Source organism: Drosophila navojoa, chromosome 5, assembly GCF_054131105.1.
Source record: "Drosophila navojoa isolate 15081-1374.11 chromosome 5, UAZ_NAV_1.0, whole genome shotgun sequence".
NCBI classification, from domain to species: Eukaryota; Metazoa; Arthropoda; class Insecta; order Diptera; family Drosophilidae; genus Drosophila; species Drosophila navojoa.
Genome location: NC_142893.1, coordinates 26127353 through 26150261, shown reverse-complemented (window position 1 = coordinate 26150261; position 22909 = coordinate 26127353). Strand labels below are relative to the sequence as shown.

At 41.1% G+C, this 22909-nt stretch overlaps 1 protein-coding gene across 1 annotated transcript; it reads left to right on the top strand.

Annotated features, from left to right (window-relative positions):
- The first annotated feature begins 11208 nt into the window (after positions 1-11208).
- slbo (CCAAT enhancer binding protein alpha slow border cells) lies at positions 11209-13975 on the top strand. Its single transcript, XM_018110443.3, has one exon. It carries the CDS (start codon positions 11969-11971, stop codon positions 13322-13324), a length of 1356 nt encoding a protein of 451 aa, XP_017965932.1. The 5' UTR covers positions 11209-11968; the 3' UTR covers positions 13325-13975.
- Positions 13976-22909: the final 8934 nt, after the last annotated feature.

Genomic DNA, 22909 nt, shown 5'->3' with positions numbered 1-22909 from the left:
TGTTTTAATGTGGTACTGCCAAATGCGAACTACGAACTGCGCGTAAGTATGTATATAGTGTTATTGTCGTTGTTGTTGCTGATGTTGCTGCTGTTGCTACTTTTGTATATCTGTTGTTTTATATATTTGGTCACGAGCTAACTTTGCGATCGATTGTTGCCTTCGTTGTGCTTCAGATGGCGTGCAAATACCTAATAACAAAGCACGCGTATGGCAAGCGACGGCGCAGCGCCGTTCAATGTTTGCACCAAACTTGGAGCGTACATGCCCACACAACCGGTTGCACATAAAAAGAGAGCGAGAGAGAGAAACAGAAAAGGAGAGAGCGCTTGCAAGCAAGAGAGGCGCTCTTTAACGCGCGCCAAAGAGCAAGCTTAGTATATAAGAGCTCGTGCATTTGTGGTTGTGCAGCTCTACGGCTTAATTAATTAAACGCAGCTTAAGCCCATGTACAACGCTCTGACTCTATCCGTGTATAAGCGGGTGTGCGTGTGAGTCGCTCTCAACACGATTCGTATGAATAATTTACAACGCTCATTTGCGCAAACGTCTGCCATTTGCGTGCATGTGATTGGCTGCGCCGACGCATAGATCGCGTTGGAGCAGCTGGCTCCTCCCACTGAGGCGTTTAGGCGGCATTTAAAAGTTATTCTTTCCATGTATTTTTATTACTATTCTGCCTTTAATTAAATTTGTGTGCTGCTTATTTGTTTGTTGACTGCGTGATTGAGTTTTTAATTGTCGAGTGCACGTCGATCGTGACAAAATGGCCGCCATTTCAGTGGTTGCTGCTTATCAGCGCTGATTAAGTTAATTTGTTATTTTGAGCAAACATCGATGTCGCAACTCCCCCTGGGCGCACAAAAACCGATACACTTAAACTATGCCAGGAATTTCAGCTGGCGATGGCCAATATGGTCAGTAAATGCTCTAGAGGATTTGCGTGGTGGTGCGATGGCGATGGCAATGGCGAAGGCGAAGGCGAAGGCGGCGTTGCTGCTGCCTCTGTAGCTCGTCCCAAGCCTCGAGTATTTGCGCAATGTCCTTAAATAGCCGTTCGCAAGAAAGCTCTGCACCAGCGCGCTGGCCACGTGCAGTGACTAACAGATACAGTCGAGCTGCCAAACAATCCATCCATCGATACAGTGGCCAGTTATTGCTCCCAGTTGATGATCGAGAGACGAGTCCAGCCAGCAGCAGAGGCAGCAACATCGACGCATTCCTGGCTCGTTCCCCGCTGCAAATGGCAAAAGTTGCCTTTTCCAGACACCCAGCAGCCTTGCTCGCTGTCGCCAGCCTGTCTCTTCCGCGGAATAGGAATAGTCCACGAATGTGCGCTGTGTTCTCCCGCCTGCATTTAATTAAAATCTGGACTCGGCTCTCGGCTCTCGCAGCAGCAGCGACTGCAACTGCACACAGCGCTCGACCTGCCTAGGCTGCCTAATGATTTAAATTAATCATAATGACTGTCAAAATAGAACGCTCGCTGCATGCCAGCCAACCAGACAAACAGCCAATCCACCAGCTAGTTTGGCTTCCATTCTCTATATGGTTCGACCCCGCAGCGGGTGCATCAGTTCCAATTCGAGCTCCAGCTCCAGCTCTAGCTCTAGCTCTAGGTCCAGCTTCAGCAACGCAGCTTCATCCTCCACTATTCCCCATGTGTTGCCCCATCTGACGTTTGGTCATACTCACACGCTGGCCACAAGGTTCTCACAATTGAATTGACTTGCGCTGTGCAGCGCTTACTAATTGGTATTACCTGAAGACTTGGCCATGGCCGTAGTTTCAGGGGTTAATGTGGAGCTCTAATCAACATTGCTTATAATTTAAATTGACAATAGATAGCATGTCTCTGTTTGGGAAGGACAATATGGAATCTCATGTTACTTGGCAAAAATTAACAGAATAATAGCTAATTTGTTCGAGCCTCTGTTAAGCTTCGCCGGCTATCCACAACAGACAAAGGCGTGTACAATTATGATATTATAGATTAGATTAGATAGATAACAGACTAAGTTTACAGCAAATGTTATTCGCTCTCTGTTAGGTTAGATCTCGATCATGCTGCTGCCTCCCTTGACAACGCCCATGCTGTCGCAGAGTAACAGAAGCTTGCAGCTGGCTCCAGTCCGGCTGTATTTCTAACTGAACGTCATCTAGTCTGTCCTGACCGCCAACCTCTCTGCCCACGGGCCCCTGTCCCGACTCCTGCCTCTGCCCCCTCGATTTATCAGCTGGGAACAACTTTTTGCAGTGTTCTGCTGCGTGTTGCATTTTACCTGGAATTTCCCAGCATTTGCTATAGTTAATTATTTGTGCGCGTTTTGCCAGCGTCTTACGTGCATTTATGCCAGCGCTAAGAGCTGGAGCTATGCAGAGATCGATTCCTCTCGCTGCTCCACTTAGGCAATCGAAGCCGAATCCACAGAGTTCACCTTCAGAAGTGCATACGCCGACACAATACATATATACATACATGTATGTATATACATATAAAGTATTTACTACATGCTCGACTATATACTATTGTATTTTTAGTGGGGATGATCTGGCAACTAATGTTTGTTCCATTTACGAATCGAACATCTTTATTTTTTTTATTTTTTATTTTTTGGCAGCCACTGAGTTCGCATGGAGCACAGAGAGAACCCGAAACTGACATGGAGACAAGAGAGAAACTGAGAGACAGACAGAGTCAGAGAACGATAGAGAGGGACAGAGAGAAAGAGACTGCGTGTATTTATAGAGCTGTTGCTCTATCGGCCCATAAGCTGCCGCCTTTAAAATATATTGTCTAAATATGTGAATTTCTAGAGTATTTTGGACATAGTAGTCGAAACGTGTTTCGTATTTCTATACTTAAAATTTCTTTCAATACTTTTTCACCAAGTGAAAAGAGTATCCTAGTTTTCGACCCGTCTGTCCTAATTTCCACACGTCCACTTATATAAACTTAAAACTTAATTATATTTTCTATCACCTATTGCAAACATATACTAGGTAGATCTACGTTAATCAAAGAGACTTTTCTAAGGCTTACACAATCTCAACTAAAATTCATTCTACTCACCAGCGTCGCTAGGGGTGAGTGGGGTGTGACACCCCCAAGTATTTTCAGAGTCGGCAATCTGTTCAAACTGAATAGGCAATTCTTGCTGACCTTTCCTTTCTACGGCTTTATTTGACTCTGAATATGCCAGCAAGTATCGATAATGAGAATATTGATTGACGCTGCAGGATAACGAAACAAACGCGTCCTAGAGCTCTCTCTGCCCAACATAAATATATAAATTAAGTAAATGTGGATTTGATTAATTTTCCTTTCGTTTCCTTAACTTGCCTTTTTCTGGGAGTGTAACATTTGAATTAAAGTATCATTTAAATGTAAACTCAGCCAGTGAATCAGTAAATCATTTACTGTTGCTGTTGGCCAGGCTAACACAGTCGACTTACAAATGCGGGTAGGCGATAAGCAAGAGACAACTGCAGAACCACTCAGATCGACTCAGGTGTCTAATTGGGCGCTGGGGTGACAATGAAGCACTTACTGGAGCCCCGAACAGCGGCTGACCGGTTGCCCGGAGCTAGCGACTGCGAGTTAGCAGCCAGCAGAAGTCAGAGTCAGATGCAGAGCCAGGAAACATAAAACGTTTCACCAATTGCCAATTGGCGGAGACCAAGCTCGAGAATGCCTCGCCAGTCAGCAGCTCATGAATTAAACATAAGCTGCGCAGGATTGGGATTTGGATTCGGATTCGAATTTGGATTGGCTTCGAGTTTGCGTTTGGGTTTGGGATCGACAGGGTGTGCATGCGTTACAATTTAAATACAAAGTGAGGCAAACAAAAGGAAAAGGGCTTTTCTTCAGCAGCGCGCTGCGCGGATTTACCGTTGTCGGAGCTGTTACTGCAATGTCGCGGGGCAAACAGGAAACAAAAGAACCGCTACAATCATAAAACGATTAACAGGTCGTGACCATTTCACCTGATTACCGAAGAACTCATTTGCATTCAACGGTCGTTTTCACCAGGTGAGCAACAGCGGGGCAACAACACCGCAACAAGTGCCAGCAACGGAAGTTCAATTTGAATGCCGCCCACCTGTTCTTCCGACGGATGGAGGGAGGGAGCGAGGGAGCGAGGGAGCGCGGGAGTGTGTGAGTGGCTGACCAGTTAGAACTTCCTTCAGCAGCATTTTAAGTGCTCAATTATGCCTGTGTGTGTGCGTTTGTGGTGGGTGTGCGTGCTTTGCATGCTATCTTCTTAATGATAAGCGATAAGCCAGTTCTCCATTCTGCTCTTCTCCTGCCCCCTCTTTTGGGCCTCGCCGTTTTTGGCCAACTGACGTCAGCCGCGCTTTCGGCTGCCTGGCTACAAATTAGAACAGAATTATCCCACGCATCTCGGATAATGTACGCGAAACGCTCGATCGTTTGCCCGCGATCGATTGTTGTTTTTGTTGTTGTTGTTGTTGTTGTTGCTGTTACTGCTACTGTTGCCGAGCAAAAACTGACAACAACTGCAGACGACAACGACAACGACGATCGTCAGGACAGCAGACAGCCCCAAGACAGGCCACAAGACACATGCAAGCCAACAGTGCTGCCCATGTCACGTACCCACTTTAGCTGCATTTTACACTACTTAAAATAAAAAAATAATGCAAATAAAATATTAATAAACCCATTGATCCCTAAAGTTAATAATAAATCATTAAATAAAAACTTGAAAAGTCTGGAATAAGGACTGTCAACTGCTGATGGTTCTAGGCGGGGCAGGCAATTTCCTGCTTAGCAAATGAATATCTTAATATGAAATCAAATAATATAATATACAAAAATATTATAAAATTTGCAATATGTCAAGTCCAATAATTTTCAAATTTCAAGGCTTATGGCAAATTGTAAACAGAGTTAATATCATACTAAATCATATTAGAAAACAATTTTAATGGACATATTACTTATAACAATATTTCCAGCTGTACGTGTTTAGCCTTTTTATTGCTAACTTGGCGAGTATTTTAACTATTTTGCAATAAAATAGGCAGCACTGCAGCTCAGCCGGCGCAGACGACAGATCGTCGATCGCCACACAAATTTCAGCGCGTAGAACGGTAACTTATTTTTTCCACTTATTGCCAAGCTGAGCCACAGAAGCCGAGTATGTGTCGAGCTGAAGTAGAAGCAGAAGCAGCAGCCGAAACAGAAACAGAAGATGCTGCCTCTAGTTGTTGCTGTTGCTGTAGATGTAGCTGTATCTGTAGCTGAGCGATGTCTCCAGCCTGGCTGTGATAAAATGTGCGTAAGTGATCAGTGGAAGACGTTGCAGACGACTTGGCCAGTTGGGGTTAAAATTCTTGGAGTTTTTTTGTTTCGCTTTGCTTGGCGTTTGCTTGCTCGCTTTTTTGTGTTGCGACTCGGCAGCATTTTAAAATTACAAGTATGTAATTTTGCTGAAATCAAGCGCTCATATGAAAATTCCACAGCGAAGCTGTCGATCGATCGAACGAGCGATCCGCAGCAATTGCGGTCGATTTTTAATTTGTGCTTCACTTTTGTCTCGGAAATCAGAGCAAGGCAGAGCCAGGAGCAAGAGACCTGGGAATGAGGCAGCTCAGTTCGCCCCACAGCCACTGTTTAGTGTTCACTGTTATCGACCTTATCGCGCCCACTGTGCGCACACGAAATGTCATTCTGTGCACGTCGCTACACAAGGCATCCCAATCAGTCGTAGGCACTCTATGGCGTTTGCAGGTAAGGCACAGAGCAGCAGCCTCTTCGGGCTCTCTGGCTGGCAGCTCGTCATCATTATCTCTGCGCTGCCAACATCACAAATAATATGAAAAAAATACAAAACAAATGCGACGACAAACACAAAAAGCAAAACAAATACAATTGCCTCGACCTGCAAGCAGACAGACAGCTCCACGTCCAGCCTCAGCCTCAGCCTCAGCCTCAGCCTTAGCCTCAGCCATTGCTTCAGGTTCAGCTCCAGCTCCAGATCGGAGCCGCAAATAAACTATTTCAATCAATGTGGTCGTCCAGGGATCAGTTCCCCGGTTTCCCCTTCCCCTACGCCTGCCCCCTTCTTCTTTACCAAACGCATCCGATCGATCGCAGCATGCCAAAGTTATTACGTAGTTTAAATTATCTCGTTTTTAACATTTTTTTTTTTTATTTTTATTTTATTTTAAATATTTTTAGGTGCAACTTCAACTGCTTACTTTTAAAGATCTAAAAATGTTATCGGATTAAATTCGGACTTCAAATTAAAGATTTGAACTGCATTCGATGTAGATTACAATCTCTCTCTCTCTCTCTCTCCCTCTATCTATATCTCTCTTCTTCTAGAGCTCATTCTTCTAGATGAATATAATAAATAGTATTTTAATTAATAATCAATATTCATTTTTATATATTAATTTATAATACTTATATTACTATTTTTAATCAAAATGTGTCTTAATTTAGTTTCATAAATGTTTTGTCTGTAAATGCCTAACTAACGTTTGAATAGTAATACAGCTGTGTGTTTTTATATATGTCTGTATATGTTATATTTCTTGCATATTAATTTTCGGCTTCAGAAGAAAAGTACTCAAGTCCTGTCCTTTTAATTTGGCGATGTGCAACGCCAATATTTTTGTAATAACCACATTTTATTTAAAATAAAGACCCCTTAATAAACAAAGATACCAGTAAATTCAAATGTTTAAAGACGATTCCTTTCTGCCAAAAAAAAAAAGAATAATAAAATAGATGACTACTTTTGCTTTCATCTGAAATTCCTTTTAAAACAATTAAAATATACTTAGAATCATGTGTTTATCAAGCAATACTTGCAAGCAGTGCAAGCAAGCAATGCATACGCCATGAAAGCAGTTTATAGCAAGCAGTATAGAGTTTTCGCATAATCAAATATCGAACAAAAGGTGGCGTTATGGCAAATAGTGAACTGTGTAGAAAGCGGCGCAGAAAGGAGCGTGCATTTAACATAACGTTAATATTCTGTTTTAATTTGATACAGCAAATTGTTGATTATCTTTCCATTTCTAAATTCAGGTAATATGTACATAAAACTCTCTCGTTTGATACTTACAAATTTTAGCTTAATTATTCAAAATGCAAATAAATGTATAAATATTTCTAAAAAGAAACACATTTATATACATTCACTTCAATTAAATTTTCGTTTTATAGTCTATTCGAATAGTGGTAAATACCAAAAGAGAAACCCTAATTAGTGCGGAAAACCGAATTTATTAAATTAAAATTATTCTCAAAATCAATATATTAATACTCCAAACTTCCATCCAAATTGAGGAATTTCCACTTAATTGTTGAGTACTTAACACCATTTATTGTTGAAGTTCGTTGAACTCTGTGTGACATTTATTTTCATTCGTTTGCATTGGCAGTGGTTCCATAGAAGGTATGGAACCCATTCCCGTGGCTCTCAATCTGATGACGGGGAATATTTAATGCTGATTATACGCGAATTGGCAAATCAAAGTTGGCACGCTGCTCGCTCGCTGGCGAACTTTTCGCCGAAAATCAAATTGAAAACGATTTTCAATTGAAAGTCATCTAGCTGCAGAGCCGTGAGAATTTTGACAGCTCTAGATATTCGATACACCCATACAACGTAAAAACAGCTCGCATCGGGTTCAATGCGACGAGCTCGAATTTAAGGAAGTAACCATCGTCGCTTATCTGTGACAGAACCTACATACAACAACAAAAAAGTTGCTCTACACTGAAAAGTAGCTTGAGTATAAGTATAAGTGTAAGTATAAGTATAAGTATAAGTATAAGTATAAGTATAAGTATAAGTATAAGTATAAGTATAAGTATAAGTATAAGTATAAGTATAAGTATAAGTATAAGTCTAAGTATAAGTATAAGTATAAGTATAAGTCTAAGTATAAGTCTAAGTATAAGTATAAGTCTAAGTATAAGTATAAATATAAGTCTAAGTATAAGTATAAGTATAAGTATAAGTATAAGTATAAGTATAAGTATAAGTATAAGTATAAGTATAAGTATAAGTATAAGTATAAGTATAAGTATAAGTATAAGTATAAGTATAAGTATAAGTATAAGTATAAGTATAAGTATAAGTATAAGTATAAGTATAAGTATAAGTATAAGTATAAGTATAAGTATAAGTATAAGTATAAGTATAAGTATAAGTATAAGTATAAGTATAAGTATAAGTATAAGTATAAGTATAAGTATAAGTATAAGTATAAGTATAAGTATAAGTATAAGTATAAGTATAAGTATAAGTATAAGTATAAGTATAAGTATAAGTATAAGTATAAGTATAAGTATAAGTATAAGTATAAGTATAAGTATAAGTATAAGTATAAGTATAAGTATAAGTATAAGTATAAGTATAAGTATAAGTATAAGTATAAGTATAAGTTGTTCCGCTCCGTCGTTAGCACGTCTCCGTCTCGTCGCTCTTCGTCCCGTCTCCGTCTCCTCTCCTCTCCGTCCCTCGTCTCTTCCGTCTCCGTCTCCGTCTCCGTCTCCGTTCGTTCCTCCCGTCTCCCCGAGCCCGTCTCCGTCCGTCTCCTTCCTTCGTATCCTCTCGTCTCTTCCGTCTCCGTTCGTCTCGTTCCGTCTCGTCCCGTCCCCGTCTACCGCCCGTCTCCGTTCCTCTCCGTCTCCTCTCCTATCCGTCTCAGTCTCCGTCTCCGTCATCCGTCTCGTCTCTCCCTGTCCGTCTCCGTCTCGTCTCCGTCTCGTCTCGTCCTCTCCGTCTCCGTCTCCGTTCCGTCTTATCCCCAGTCTCCGTCTCCTTCTCCGTCTCCGTATCCGTATCCGTCTTAGTTATAAGTTGGCTGATACGTTTATAGTTGTTTACATTTATATTAATTGGAAATTACAGAATTATTTTAAGTGGACTTTGTATTCAGTCATTGAGAATGTTTTGGTTCCGTTTATAAAGCTTAGTCGCTTTTGGTCTGTCAGCCAAGTCAACGTTCTGTTTTGGCCGAGTGCAATGAACGCTCGATTTAAGTCTTATTTTTCTTTGGCATTTGTTCTTTTTGCTGCATGTTAATTTTATTGATATTTGTTTTTGTTTTAGAGCGCACGCGTTGCGAATTCTTGCTGTCTTATCAGTCATATGCCAAAAAATCATCAAATAATAATAATATTTTTCAGAGCTTTGCTGAAATCATTTGTTGGTAGAAACTAACTTGATAAGTGCATGCGTATGTGTACGAGTGCGGTAGCCGCACTTTTGCACGATTTGTATTAATAAAACAATCTTATCAACAGCTGGGGATTGGTAAATCGGCATGTTGCAAGAACACACAAAGGAGCGGTGCAACCAGCAGTTGCAAAGTTTGCAATGCAACGAACAGGGAAGCGAACTCGGCTTGCACAATTCGCGTAGTGTAGTCATCGATATCGATAGCTGTCGCTTGATTATCAATCAGTGATAGCTTTGACTGATAAGCCTGACTGGCCCGCCCGCCAGCTTGGCTGCAACGAACGCTTATCGTGCATATGCACACGCTGCGTATGAGTAATCGTTGAAATGAGGTGTAAGTATGTATATACCTTTAAAAAAATGACACAAAACTTGACCCATATAAAGGCAGATTGAACGCGAAAGCGAGAGTGAGAGTGAGAGTGAGAGTGAGAGTGAGAGTGAGAGCGACAGTGAGAGAGTAGGTTATGCATGGGAAGGGGGTTGAGGAGCTACGGGGTGGGTATCTCAAATATTGGGGTCAGCGAGAGCAGTGTACGACTTTTACAAATCGCTCCATTTAAATCAACAAATCTACGAAGCGTGCTAATTTACGAGAAGATGTATTTCATAACGGCTTTTAATTTAAATTTAATACGCAAAAGACAACAATAACAATAATATTAACGATTATAACGACGGCAACAACAACGAAGTGTTACGTGAAAGCTCAGCCATAAGCACCCGACCTGGGCTCACGTCTAACGCTCTCTTTTGCACTCAGTCACGCATGCGCGGCACAGAGCAATGCAGTGTAGCAAAAGCATTTTGCTTTATTTTCTTCTAAACAGCTGGCAGTCTAAGTACAAAGCAAAGTGAGCAAGGCAGACGCGCTTTTATATGATGGGTGGGCGGCCTGTGGGGCATGGCAATGCTGCGAGTTTGTGTGTGCGTGCGCAACCGGCTTTGACGCTCTTTTCCGAAAAGCAAACGAAAACGAAAGCGAGCGTAGACGAATGCAAAGTGGTTTCGGCAGCAGCAATAAGACGACGTGACGTCGCAACGTCGCAGTGTCGCGATGCGTTCGGCGTTCGGCGTTCAGCGTCGGCAGCTCCACTGTTTATGTGTGCGTCTCTCTGGTTGACTGCCTTGTTTTGACGTCACAAACTTATCGAAGTCAAATTGCTGTGCCTGTTGCTCACACGAACGAACTAAGTAATATATTAATAGTGATATACGTAAGAAAAGTTACATATTTATTCAGGTGGGTTACGTAACATAAACGCCATGAATCAAACACTTCCTATTATAATATACATATATTATAATATTGCTGAGTGTTAATAATTATGAATATTCTTAATGCTATAATTCTACACAACACGCGTCACCTTAACAACTAGCATAAGAAACATGCGTTTCTAAAAACTATGACATGTTATAATATAACTTTAATCATTTCATCCATCCGAATTACAAGACTTGCTTGAACACAGTAATTTGACTTTATTCGGCACACACTCGCTAAGTAAACTGTCTTGCAGTGACTCGAGCGATCGGGTTGTTGTTGAGAGTAAAAGTGATTGGGAAAAACTTTTGCTTTTGCTTTTGCTTTTTGTTGTCGATCGCCAGCTTGTTTGACGCTCTTTTGCGCTCTCAATTGTGCTCTCTTCCATTCTTCCTCTACCTCTTTCTCTCTTTTTCTATGCCTTGCTTTGTACGCATGTGTATTTGTGTTGCGCAGTGGCCTGACCACCACTACCATCCACAGGTAGTTGCTGTAAAAGCAGCGCAGTCAACGCCGTCATTTTGGGGCTTTTATATCGCTTTGCTCTCTTTAGTAGTGTGTGCGTGCTTGTGTGTGTGTATGTATGTGCCTCTTGTTGTTGTTGCTGTTGCTTTTGCTTCTGCTTTTGCTGTTGTTATTGGCGTTGCTTATTTTTCGGCCGCCGTTGGCGTCGCTGCTTTGCCTGCGTCTCATTTTCTTCGGCGCTGCTGCCGCGTTAAAGACTTTTTGTCACAGTTACAATTTACCAATTGTAAGCAGCGGACGCGAACGCGCAACGGCCTCATACCGAATAAAGCTCATATAGCTAAGAGCCCATAACGGTTCTTCAGGAGCAACGTCTGATACAAAGCGTCCGCGTCAACGACAAAGGCAGCGCCACTGTCAGCGTTAGCGTTAGCGTCGACGTCAGCGCATACGACTTGTAAATAAATAAAAACTCGCATATAAAATCTGTTGCATCATTGTTGAAACACTTCAGTCGCTGAATCGCGTGCGTGAAGGCAACACTTGGCACGACAATAACAAAAAAAAAAAAAAACAACAACAAAAACAAAAACAAAGTGCAATAACAGCTACAACAGTTCAAGAAACAGTGCGCGCAGCTGCAGTGATCACTTAAAACGGCTTCTAGAACATAAACAACAAATGAAACATGAGAAAAAGTGCTATGCTCAAAGAAAAAGTCATTGAGAAGTGAGATAAAATTAAACAAAGTGAAGTTTTACCAAAAAATGTAAAAAATTTCGAAGTAAACTTTTAAATTTTTTACTGTAAAAATTTAATAAATTACTGCAAACATTTCCAAAGAACAATTTACCCCAAGATAAAAATAAAAAATAAAATGATTTAGCGCCTGCTTAAGGGATATTTAGCAAAGTTTTATTCAGCCCGCCCCTCCCCTCGGCCCCTTTGCAAATTGGATCCTAAAAGAAAAGGCATCAAAATTCTACCCTCCTTCGCACAACTCAAAATGCTGAACATGGAATCGCCTCAGATGTATGCGGATGCGGTGCAAACATTGGCGCAGCTCGACCTGAAGAAGCAGCCGCAGCCGCTGCCGCAGCAGGCAACAATCGGCCAAATCACGCTGACGGCGATGTCCAGTGCACAGCAGCAACAGCAGCAGCAGCAACAACAACAACTGCAACAGCAACAGCAGCAGCAACAGGTGACAACGGATGCCAACAACAATGCCACAATTCAGGACGCGGCCTTGCTGGTCAAGCAGCACGCCATGCAGCAGATGCAACTGAACAACAACAACAACAGCAACAACAGCAACAACAGCTTGCTGCAGAAGCAAATGCTGCAACAGTACGGCACTCAAACGGATCTGGACGAGCTGACCACTCAGGAGATAACACTGGACTTGCAGCACCTTATCGACGACCAGTTCCGGGACACGGAGACCCTGGGCATATTCAGCGACATGGTGACCAGTCCGGGCGGATTGTCCGCCACGCTGCCGCCGAGTGGCATGGTCAGTGCGGCCGCCAAAGTGCTGCAGCAGCAGCAGCAGACGCTGGCCAATGCGCGGCAGCAGCAGCACTCGTACGGCAGGGCGGCGCTGGCCTACATGCCGCAGGCGGTACACTCTAACGCCACGTACAACAATCACTCGAGCGACGAGAACAGCTCCGTGGGCAGCGACTCGAGCAGCACGATCAAGGAGGAGCCCATCGATCCTGAGTACCGCAGGCATCTGCAGGAGTCGGTCAGTAGCCAGGCGGCTGCGGCGTTTATAAGCAACGGCAATGGACTCTACAATGCGTACCAAGGTAACCCGCTGGGCGGCAGCAACAACAACAGCAGCAGCAACAACAGCAGCAACAGCAGCAACAACAGCAACAACAACAGCTCGGCGAACAGCAGCGCGGCGCAGTTCACCAATCTGACGACGGCGAATGTCCTGGCACATCACAACCTGCCGCACTTGGCAGCCAACGCACAGCAACTGCTCAAGCATCACACAAAGCTGCAACAGTCGCAGCAGCACCACGTCCAGCAGCAGCAGCACGCACAGCAGCACCGCAAGCACAGCAACAAGCACGTTGACAAGGGCACCGAGGAGTACCGGAGACGCCGCGAACGCAACAACATCGCCGTGCGCAAGAGCCGCGAGAAGGCCAAGGTGCGCTCCAAGGAGGTGGAGGAGCGCGTCAAGTCGCTGCTGAAGGAGAAGGACGCGCTGCTGCGCCAGCTGAGCGAGATGACCAATGAGCTTTCGCTTCACAAACAAATCTACATGCAGCTCATGAATCACACGAATCCCGAAGTGAGTCGCGTCTGCCGCAGCTTCCTCAACACGAACGAACATTCGCTGTAGCTGTGATGACTAACCTGTGCGAGCGAGCGAGAGAGACAAATGGAGAGATGGAAGGAGAGAGAGAAGAACCGAGCGAGTGTGAACAGGGCCTGTAAATTAGTGTGATTGGGTGTGTGTGTATGAGTGAGCGTGTGCGAATGATTCAAATAAAACTGTGTAGGTAGCATATAAGTTCAAGGATGCAACGCAAGCAACGCCGGCAAGCAATTGCGTCAAGCCAATAGTTGCTTTGCTTTGGCCCAGATCCTTGACTCGACTTGTATACCTTTTACTTTGTTAACTTCTCTCGACTTCTAATGCAACGGTTGCTGCAGCTGTTTCTTCTACATACATATACATCTACATCTACTTCTACTTATACGCCTACTTCTACTTATATGCCTACTTCTACTTTCTTATATTTTCTGCGCTGCCTTTGGCATTCCTTCTATTGTACATTATTTTGGCTGGGAGTTTCTTACACTACTTTCTGAACGATTGTTACCAATGCGTCTTCTTCAATTTTGTACTTAATTTTAATAAATTGTAAAATACTTTTTCACATTTTGATACAAATTATATAACATAGTATGCATAAGTTAAGCCAAAGAAAAGAAAATGTTAAATATTTAAAAACATATATATATATATATATATATGTATATATGTATATATATCTATACCATATACTGTATCATATATATGGGTATGTGTATAAATAAAGCAAGCAGGAAAGAAAACAAAAAATACAAAAGGAAAACAAAAACTAAATCAAAAGAAGAATCATACACTAAAAATACCTATTTATGTAAATCTATTTAAATATACTAAGAACAACAACAACAATAACACTCGGTGTGCAGCTTGCGCTATGCTTTTGATCCGCCACGCCCCTCTTTAGTTGTCCACCAAGGAGAACGTTTTATTAGCAAATCCTTAGCTTTAAGCTTTAAACAGTTTCAACTGCTTTTGTTGCACAGGACAATGAGAAACCCCCAAAACAATTAATTAATATGAATGTGTATAAATGTATAATTATTGTTACCTAGCAAATTCAATGAGAATTCTTACGTATATACGAATATCTAATGAAAACAAACGAACCACAAAAAAAAAACAACCTGAAAGAAAGCAGATTATTGCTTAGAAGCGTAGTAGATGAAAATGCTATTAATTTGTAAGGCCAACGCAATGTTCTCATTTTAATTTATAAATCAAACGATAAAGAAACAAAACACACTGTAAAGCGAGTATAAATAAATTTTAATAAAATTTGTATAGAAAAAAATTGCACTTTTAATTGAACAAATAGTAATATTTCCCTCTTTTATTTGAAAAGGGCTTACAAAAAAATAAAAAAATAACAGAAATATTTCTCAGTTTTTTTATATTTATTTTCTAGGTTTAAAGCAAGTGAATGATGTGGATTTTGTATGCCTGATATAATGTATGTAACCGCACCCATGAGAAAGAAGCGAGGCAAACTCGGTAAAATACTACTCTGAACCCTTCGAAAAATTGATATTTCACAATAATTCTTCAAAAATTCTTACAACAAAAACCGGAATTATATAAAATATATCTAAATCTACGATTGAAATTTGGAAGCACTAGCTCTAAAGGTGTAGGAGATATAATTAAATGACTAGCTTTCGACAAGGTTTTAAATCGATAATAAAATATCGGAAAGAGTTATCGATTTTTAGAGAAAAGCTCGAAATGCGCGTAGATGGAAAAATTTCGACAAGGTTTTAAATCGATAATAAAATATCGGAAAGAGTTATCGATTTTTAGAGAAAAGCTCGAAATGCGCGTAGATGGAAAAATTGTATATCTACGCCTACTAGGGGCGTGGCAAATCGGACCTGAAGATATAGCGAGTTTTCAAATTCTGCTATATTTTACGCACTATTGATGCAAGGGACCTGAAATTTTGTATATATACGCAGGTTGACCTCCCAAGTCCAACGTCTCCGCAAAAAAGGAGCGTGGCAAACCGCAAAAGTTTAAATATCCTACAGCTTAAGAACTAGAAGCTTCAAATTCGGATAGTTAGGTTACTAGTAATCTCCTCAATCGATGTCTCAAAAATAATTGTTACGCCTATTTGGGGGCGTAGCATATTGAAAAATACCCTGTAATTTTTTAATTTTTTGAGTATAAGCATCCCAATTTTGCAACGTTCTTACTTGTTTAGTGTTGATTATAACACTCTTACTGGTGTTTTAGGTTAACAAATTTTACTTATTTATTTATTTATTTTGATAACGTCTTAGGAACAAATTCGTAAATATATTAAATACATGCTTATTATTGTTAAATGTTGTATTTGTATATTCATTTGAGATATGTGATGAAAAATGTTTACAATTATCATTTTATATTGCACTTTGGATGACTTTTAAAGTCCCATTATCTAACTAATTAAAATCAATGCTGCGTGTTGTATTTTATTTTTATACTCATTAACGAAAAAGAATTATATTGTATATTGGTTTTGTGAAATGTCCGTCTTGTGCGCTCGTATGTCCGTATGAACGCAGTTTATTTCGGCGCTATCGAAGCTAGAGACTTGAAATTTGGAACACATACTCGTGCATATCTCCGATTTTTAAAGTGTTATTTGTCCCGATTCACCCACTAGGGGCGTGGCAAATCGGAAAATGCATTTTCTGATTTGCCTGAAATCATATTAGTTGAAGAGCTAGAAAGCTGAAATTTGGAATGTAGATTCGCACCGACCACCCAAGTCCACGAGCTATGGCGGATATATCTCTGCCCACGAGGGGCGTGGCAATCGAATAAAAAAATTACTGATTTGATGTGAATGAGTATTCCGCAGTCGGTAACGTCTTACTGCAACGTTCTTACTTATTATACTCTGAAAATAAGAAATTAGGGTATAAGGGTTCTGTTGAAATGTACGTGACAGCTGAGTCGATATGTCCCTGTCCGACTGTCTGTCCGCAGTCTCGACTACAGCTTTGTTACTTGTTATTATTCACTTTATTTATGTCTAGTTTTCAGTTCTAGAGTCTAGTCTAGTTTCAAGTTCTCATTTGAAAACAAGTAAGAAGGATTTAGTCGAGACTGCTCGACTAGTAGATACCCTGAACCTCCAATCTGATATTCTAATCAGTCTGTACTTCTATTATACACATACACATACATACACATGCACTTATAAAAACGCGCTCTGCTATCTGCGCAGTAAGCAGCAACCTTGAACATATGTATGTGATGGTGAAGGGGTGGAAATAAAGGTGGGGGTAAATTTTTAGCAAGAACTTAAATTGTATAAAATGCATCTTAATATATATTTTAAATTTGGAGACTAGCTTTAAAGATGTAGGAGATATAATTTTATAAGTTATTTTCGATAAGGTTTTTTATCAAAAACAAAATAACGAGATGAGTTCTCGATTTTTAGTCATAAACTTTTGAAGAGTCTAGCTGTTATTTAATTTTATTTTAGACGAACAGACGAACAGTGCCAAATCGACTCAGCTCGTCGCTCTGATCAAGAATATATATTCTTTGTGGGGTCTGCCACGCCTCCTTCTGGCTGTTACATACAATTCAACAAAACCATTATAGCCCATTGAAAATGGAAATGGGTATAAAAAGAAAAAGATCGTTTGCTTGCAGAGGCTCGTTCCCTTTGTGGGATTTCAAGATGCAGCAGTTGAATGTGCTTCTGCTTTGGCCAATTGCAATTTACCACAGCTAAAGGGGCGGCTGTTGTAGCTAGATGTGGCGAAAATCAGCTTGCCAAGAGCACAAAGCACAAAATTAAAAATACAAAGTGCTGCGAATCAAATGTCTGCCATATTCAGGAGGCAAAGCATACACGAAATATGCTGAGATGGGGCTGGGATCGTCTGTCTGCAGATGGGACGGCGATAGCGGCGGGGCAATGTATGGGCTAGCACCGCGACAGTTTTGCCCCACAGGGCAGCGTCAGAGGTTGGCACGGATGCTTTTTGGGGGCATATGAAAGTTTATATGCGTGTGTGGACGTGTGGGTAATGCCTAGACAATTGCCAAGACGGCGGTGGCTTGGTGGCGCATTGACACAATTTGACAGTTAGACAAACCCGAAACGAAGAGCAAATTTATAAACGACAAGCAGCAAAATTAATGCAACTGAAAAGACAAATTAATGCGCAGTGAAAGCCAAACAGCAGCAGCAACAACAGCAGCAGCAACAGCAGCAGCAACAGCAACGCGAGCGAATGCAGCGCATGGCGCGGCTTAGTCAGATAATCACTTAAAACTTTTGGCTAAGCCCTTTTTGGAGACCTCGGGCCCAAAAACAAAAAGCTTGTATAAAAAACTAAAACTTTCATTTGGGCTGCGTGTGCTCAATTTGTCTAGGCTGCCCTTTACCCCACCTCGATGTGCCCCTCCTCTGCCCCACGCCACTCTACAGCTACATTGCTGCTGGAGCTGCATTGTTGGCCGCTTTGATTGATGACAGCTAATTGCAGCCTCCAAACGAAAAAAGAGAAATTATCGGTGTGGGTGTCTCCCCCCCTTCTCACTCCCTCTCCCGTCACCTACTTGCAACGGTAGCTGCGTGCAGTATCATGTCAAACTGAAAAGGGTTCTAATCCGCTTAGAAAGGTGAAAGCGAGTGCACTGCGGCGAGTTACCTAAGTTACTCGATGCGTGTCGCCTTGCCAAAGGCCCATCTGTCTCATCCTGCCACATGTCGTGCCAATAAATTGACGCACAATTACTGCTCAACTAGGCGCCAACAGCCAACAGCCAAGAGCCGAGAGCCGAGAGCCGAGAGCCGAGAGCCGAGAGCTGAGAGCACTACACGGTGTGTGAGTTATGAGTGCCAAGTGATAAATTTGCAACAAGCGGCACATAAATTCATCTTTGCACATTTTAATTTTTTCTGTTCACGGTATTTTTTTTTCGTTGAACACATTCAAATTGGGAAATCAGTGTATAATGATTTTGTTAAAATGTATGTAACACAAAGTATACATATTCTTGATCAGGGCGACGAGCTGAGTCGATTTGGCCCTGTCCGTCTGCCTGTCCCTCCATCCGTCTGTATGTATGAACGCGTGTAAGTGTAGATTCATATAATTTCGGTTTTTGTTAAGATTTACCCCCCACCCCTAAATCCATCCCCTCACCGTCACCTTTGTAAAAGGCGTATCTACTACTTGAAATCCGCCTTTTATAAAGGTGACTTGTGCTTTGGAATGTACATACATTTCAACATTATGATGAAGTTCTGTAAGTTTCATTAAGATTGCCTAAAATAAGAGCAGAGTGATTAGAATATCAGAATGGAGGGTTCAGGGTATCTCCTAGTGGAGCAGTCTCGACTAGAGTCTTCTTACTTGTTATACCCTGAACCCATTGAAAATGGGAAATCAGGGTATAATGTTTTTGTGTAAAAGTATGTAACAGGCAGAAGGAATCATCGCAGACCCCACAAAGTATATATATTCTTGATCAGCACGATGAGCTGAGTCGATATAGCCCTGTCCGTCTGTCCGTCCGTCCGTCTGTCCGTCCGTCCGTCCGTCCGTCCGTCCGTCCGTCCGTCTGTCCGTCTGTCCGTATGAACGCCGAGATCTCAGAAGATATAAGAGCTAGAGAGCTGAAATTTTTTGTGCATACTCGTGTATACCATACGCAGTACGAGTTTGCTTTATTTTTTCGATAACTCATCCGATAACTTTTTTATCGAGAATAATCGAAAAATTGATTTTGTTTTTTGAGCCTCATCGGAGTACTATTAGACATAGAGACTTCAGATTTACTGTGTGTATATATATGATGAATACAAACATTTTTTAATCAACAGATTTTGGATACCACGCCCCCTTCGCCCCCAATTAGCAAAAAACGTATTTCAAGTACTAGAGACTTGTGCTTTAGAATGTACACACATTTTGACCATATGATTACGCTCTGAAAATTTCATCAAGATTGCATGTCTACAAAAAAAGTTATTCATCAAATAAATTCTCATACTATTGCCCACACTGCAGCGCAGCCCAAGCGCAGTCGCTGCTTACTGCGCTACTAGCAGAGCGCGGGCGCGTGAGGGTGGATGCATGTGTATGTATGTGTGCGTGCATAAAAGAAGTGCAGAATGATAAGAATATCAGCTTGGAGGGTTCAGGGTATCTCCTAGTCGAGCAGTCTCGACTAGAGTCTTCTTACTTGTTTTATTTTATTTTTGTCACTTTCAAATGTTATAGACAATTAGTACCAATTCAGTTTTGGGATAGAGCATTGGGCGCTGCATTATCTGTCCACGCACCTCTTTTATCCGTTTTTCGTAGCTACACATATTTTGTTGTTCTCGTTGTCGTTGTTGTTGTTGTTGTTGTTGTATCTTCGACATCTTTAACATTGCTGCCATTTTCTATGCCTCAACAGCGACAGCAACAATGAACGAACTATACCGGAAAAAAGTGGGTTACTTAATTTTTATTTTCTTGCATTTCAAGCCAGCAGTACCACTACCAATACGAACAGCAATACGTACATCAATACCAATACCAATACGAATACCATTACCAGTAACAAACAACAACAGCAACTCAAGCCAGCTTTACATCTATGCATCTATCGGTATATCTTTTTTTTTAGCACAGATTGAGTAACAGTTTGTTGCTGGCGCTGTTTGGCTTATATTTAAAGCCAAGCATCGGTCCCCTTTCGGACCCCTCTTGACTTGACGCCAACAGCAGCAGCAGCAGCAGCAGCAGCAGCAGCAGCAGCAGCAGCAGCAGCAGCAGCAGCAGCAGCAGCAGCAGCAGCAGCAGCAGCAGCAGCGTTGATCGTGTGGCCAAATGCTGCGGCAAGCGTGGTTTCACTTTCTATGCCTCTGACTTTTGCTGTCTACCAACAGCAACAGCAGCAGCTAGCAACAACAATGAGGCCGTCAAGCATCCAGCTACAACAACAACTATAAAGAGTGCTCTAGTCGAGAGAGGAAGACTAAAAAATACTCATTAAAGTTGGACTTTTTTAAAAATATATTTCTCATGACCGTTAACTGACTGTTTGTCTAGATGACTGACAATATATAATCTAAAAATATCTCTGTTTAAAAATATATAGATACGTTCATTATCTTTCCATTAGTATATAACATTTCTCTACATGTGCCCATATATCGAAATGTTTATTTATAACATTTGGTATACACCTTTCCTCCGTCGAGCTTAGGGTGTAGAGAAGTTAACGGAATTGCTCAGTTCACCTCTTTTTCTTTTTTCCTTTTCCTTCTGCTTTTGCGTTTGCTTTTTCAGTTTTTTTTATCCAACAGCGCTTTGACTATTTTCTTTTCGACGGCCCCTACGAGTGGCTGCGTCTTTCAGTGTGCATCTCAGTGTTGGCCTCTTATGTAATGTGAAAGATGCCTTTTCTTTTGTTGTGAGGCTGATGACCAAGTTAAGATATTATGTTCGTTATGTTGCGCTTATTAACGTGGCCTACAAAAATTGTGTTTTGAGTTTGGATGTTGCTTAAACGATTTTTCCACCGTTATAAATCAAGCGTCAACTCAAAAATGAAGATATATTTCTGCTCCTTTTCCCCCAGCCTTTCCCCATTTTCCATTGCATGTCCTCCTAAACTTTTCCCCGCTCAACTATTGCTGCGGGCAAAGTTACGCAATTTTGGCATCGAATTCAATCCCCTTGGATTGTATTTATTCGTGACTCGTGACTTAAATATTGTTGCTAAGACAATAATAACAAAAGCAACAGCTACAATTAAAAACCTATAAATCTACTCATATGCCGTATACATGGGCATACGTATGTACATATATCTACATATGTATGTAAGGCTACAACAAGATCAACAATCATGTTTTTTTGAAAAGGTCATGTACTTGCGAGATTCTGCTCTTCGGATGCAGACAAACTACCCATACAAATTCAAATTCTATGCTCCAAGGTGCAAAAATCGCTGCATATTGCTTATATATGTGATGCGAAGAGTCAGCACAACGACAACTTAAGTACAGTAAAATTTACCTTTCTCATGTCTATGACAGTCTCTCAGCATATACAGAATTTAGGGCACTTGTCTAATAGTAATTTAAGCTTAAACAGTTATGAGAATAAAATAAATAATCATTCATTCATATACATAAATTCAACTAAAAGATATGCACAATATAATATTTTTGATTAGTATAAAATTAAATTTAATGACTTGATTTTAATATTCCAATGTGAAGTCATTTAATTGAATATGTAAATATGTAAATGTAATATGTATATTCGTGAAATGGAAACCGACTTGGCATTTGACGAAATAATTTTTCCAGAAATGGAAATATTGATTTAATGTAATAACATATACATATTCAAATTAATATCATTTACACAGTTATTAAAGTTTAGCGTAGAGATTTTCATTTGGCAGGGGCACGCAGACACGCACACACACATACACGCAGACACATGTTAGAAAAGAAAAACTAAATCTAATCCACTTACCTAAAGACCCATTGGCCTACTTTTCTTAGAGACCAGCAACAAAAATATAGGAAATACAATAAAAAAAATATGCTCGAAAATAATCTCCACGCTGTTAATCAGCAACACATGTGTGTGTGTTTGTTTGGTGCGCCGAAATGTACAGCGCGCCCTTTTGAAAACTTCTTTGAAAGAGAGAAGAAACAAAAAAGTCGCTCGCGCCACCATTTTCATTTTTCAGCTGCGCGTTGGCGTCGCTCTCGCTGTCGCTGTGGCTGTGGCTGTCGCTGCTTTATCAGTCTAACTACGTCGAAGGGAGGAGGAGGTGTGGCAGGGGACGGCTGGTGGGGCGGTGCGTGGGCAACTTATCTTAGGGCGAAGCTCGACGCGTCGGAAAGAGATGGGCGCATGAGCGCAGGGCCCGGACCCAAGCACAAGCATAAGCATGAGCACACACCCGGGGACCCCAGACCCCAGACACTTGTTGCAAGCACAAACATCAATGAATTGACCCAATTTTTTAACAGCAACAACAAAAAAGAATATATTTTTTACTACAAAAACTTACACACACATATACGCTGATACATATACAAACGTAGCCAGAGCACAAACAAACCTAAATATGCCCTAGCTATAAAGTAAAAGCTCCCTTAAAGAACACAACAACAACAACAAATTGATAATGTTTTTCATTTCTGTTTGCTTTGCGGCATTGTTGAGTTGTTTGCATTTGTTGCTGCAGCAGGGCGGGGCCCGGAGGGGTGGCTATACGTATGTGTGTGTATCTGCAACTGAACAGCCAAATTCACTTTCAATTTGGGCGCATTTGAAAGAAATGTCTGCAGCAACAACAACAACAACAACATAAACTATAAGAAAAAACACTAGAACAAGAAGAATATCATATATGTAGATCGCTTGACTTTGAGCTAAGTAGGTCAGCAGAGTGTAAAATAGACGCATAGCTGAAAGCGAAACAACAATCAGATGCGCTTTTCTATTTTTTCCCTTTTTATTTTTATTTGTGTTTTAGCATGTAGGGAATCAAAATTGGATTGAAATTGGTAATTGGTAGCGGGAGCGGAGCATTGTTTGGGTCATGTGTCTGGATGCGCTAACGGGTAAATGGTAT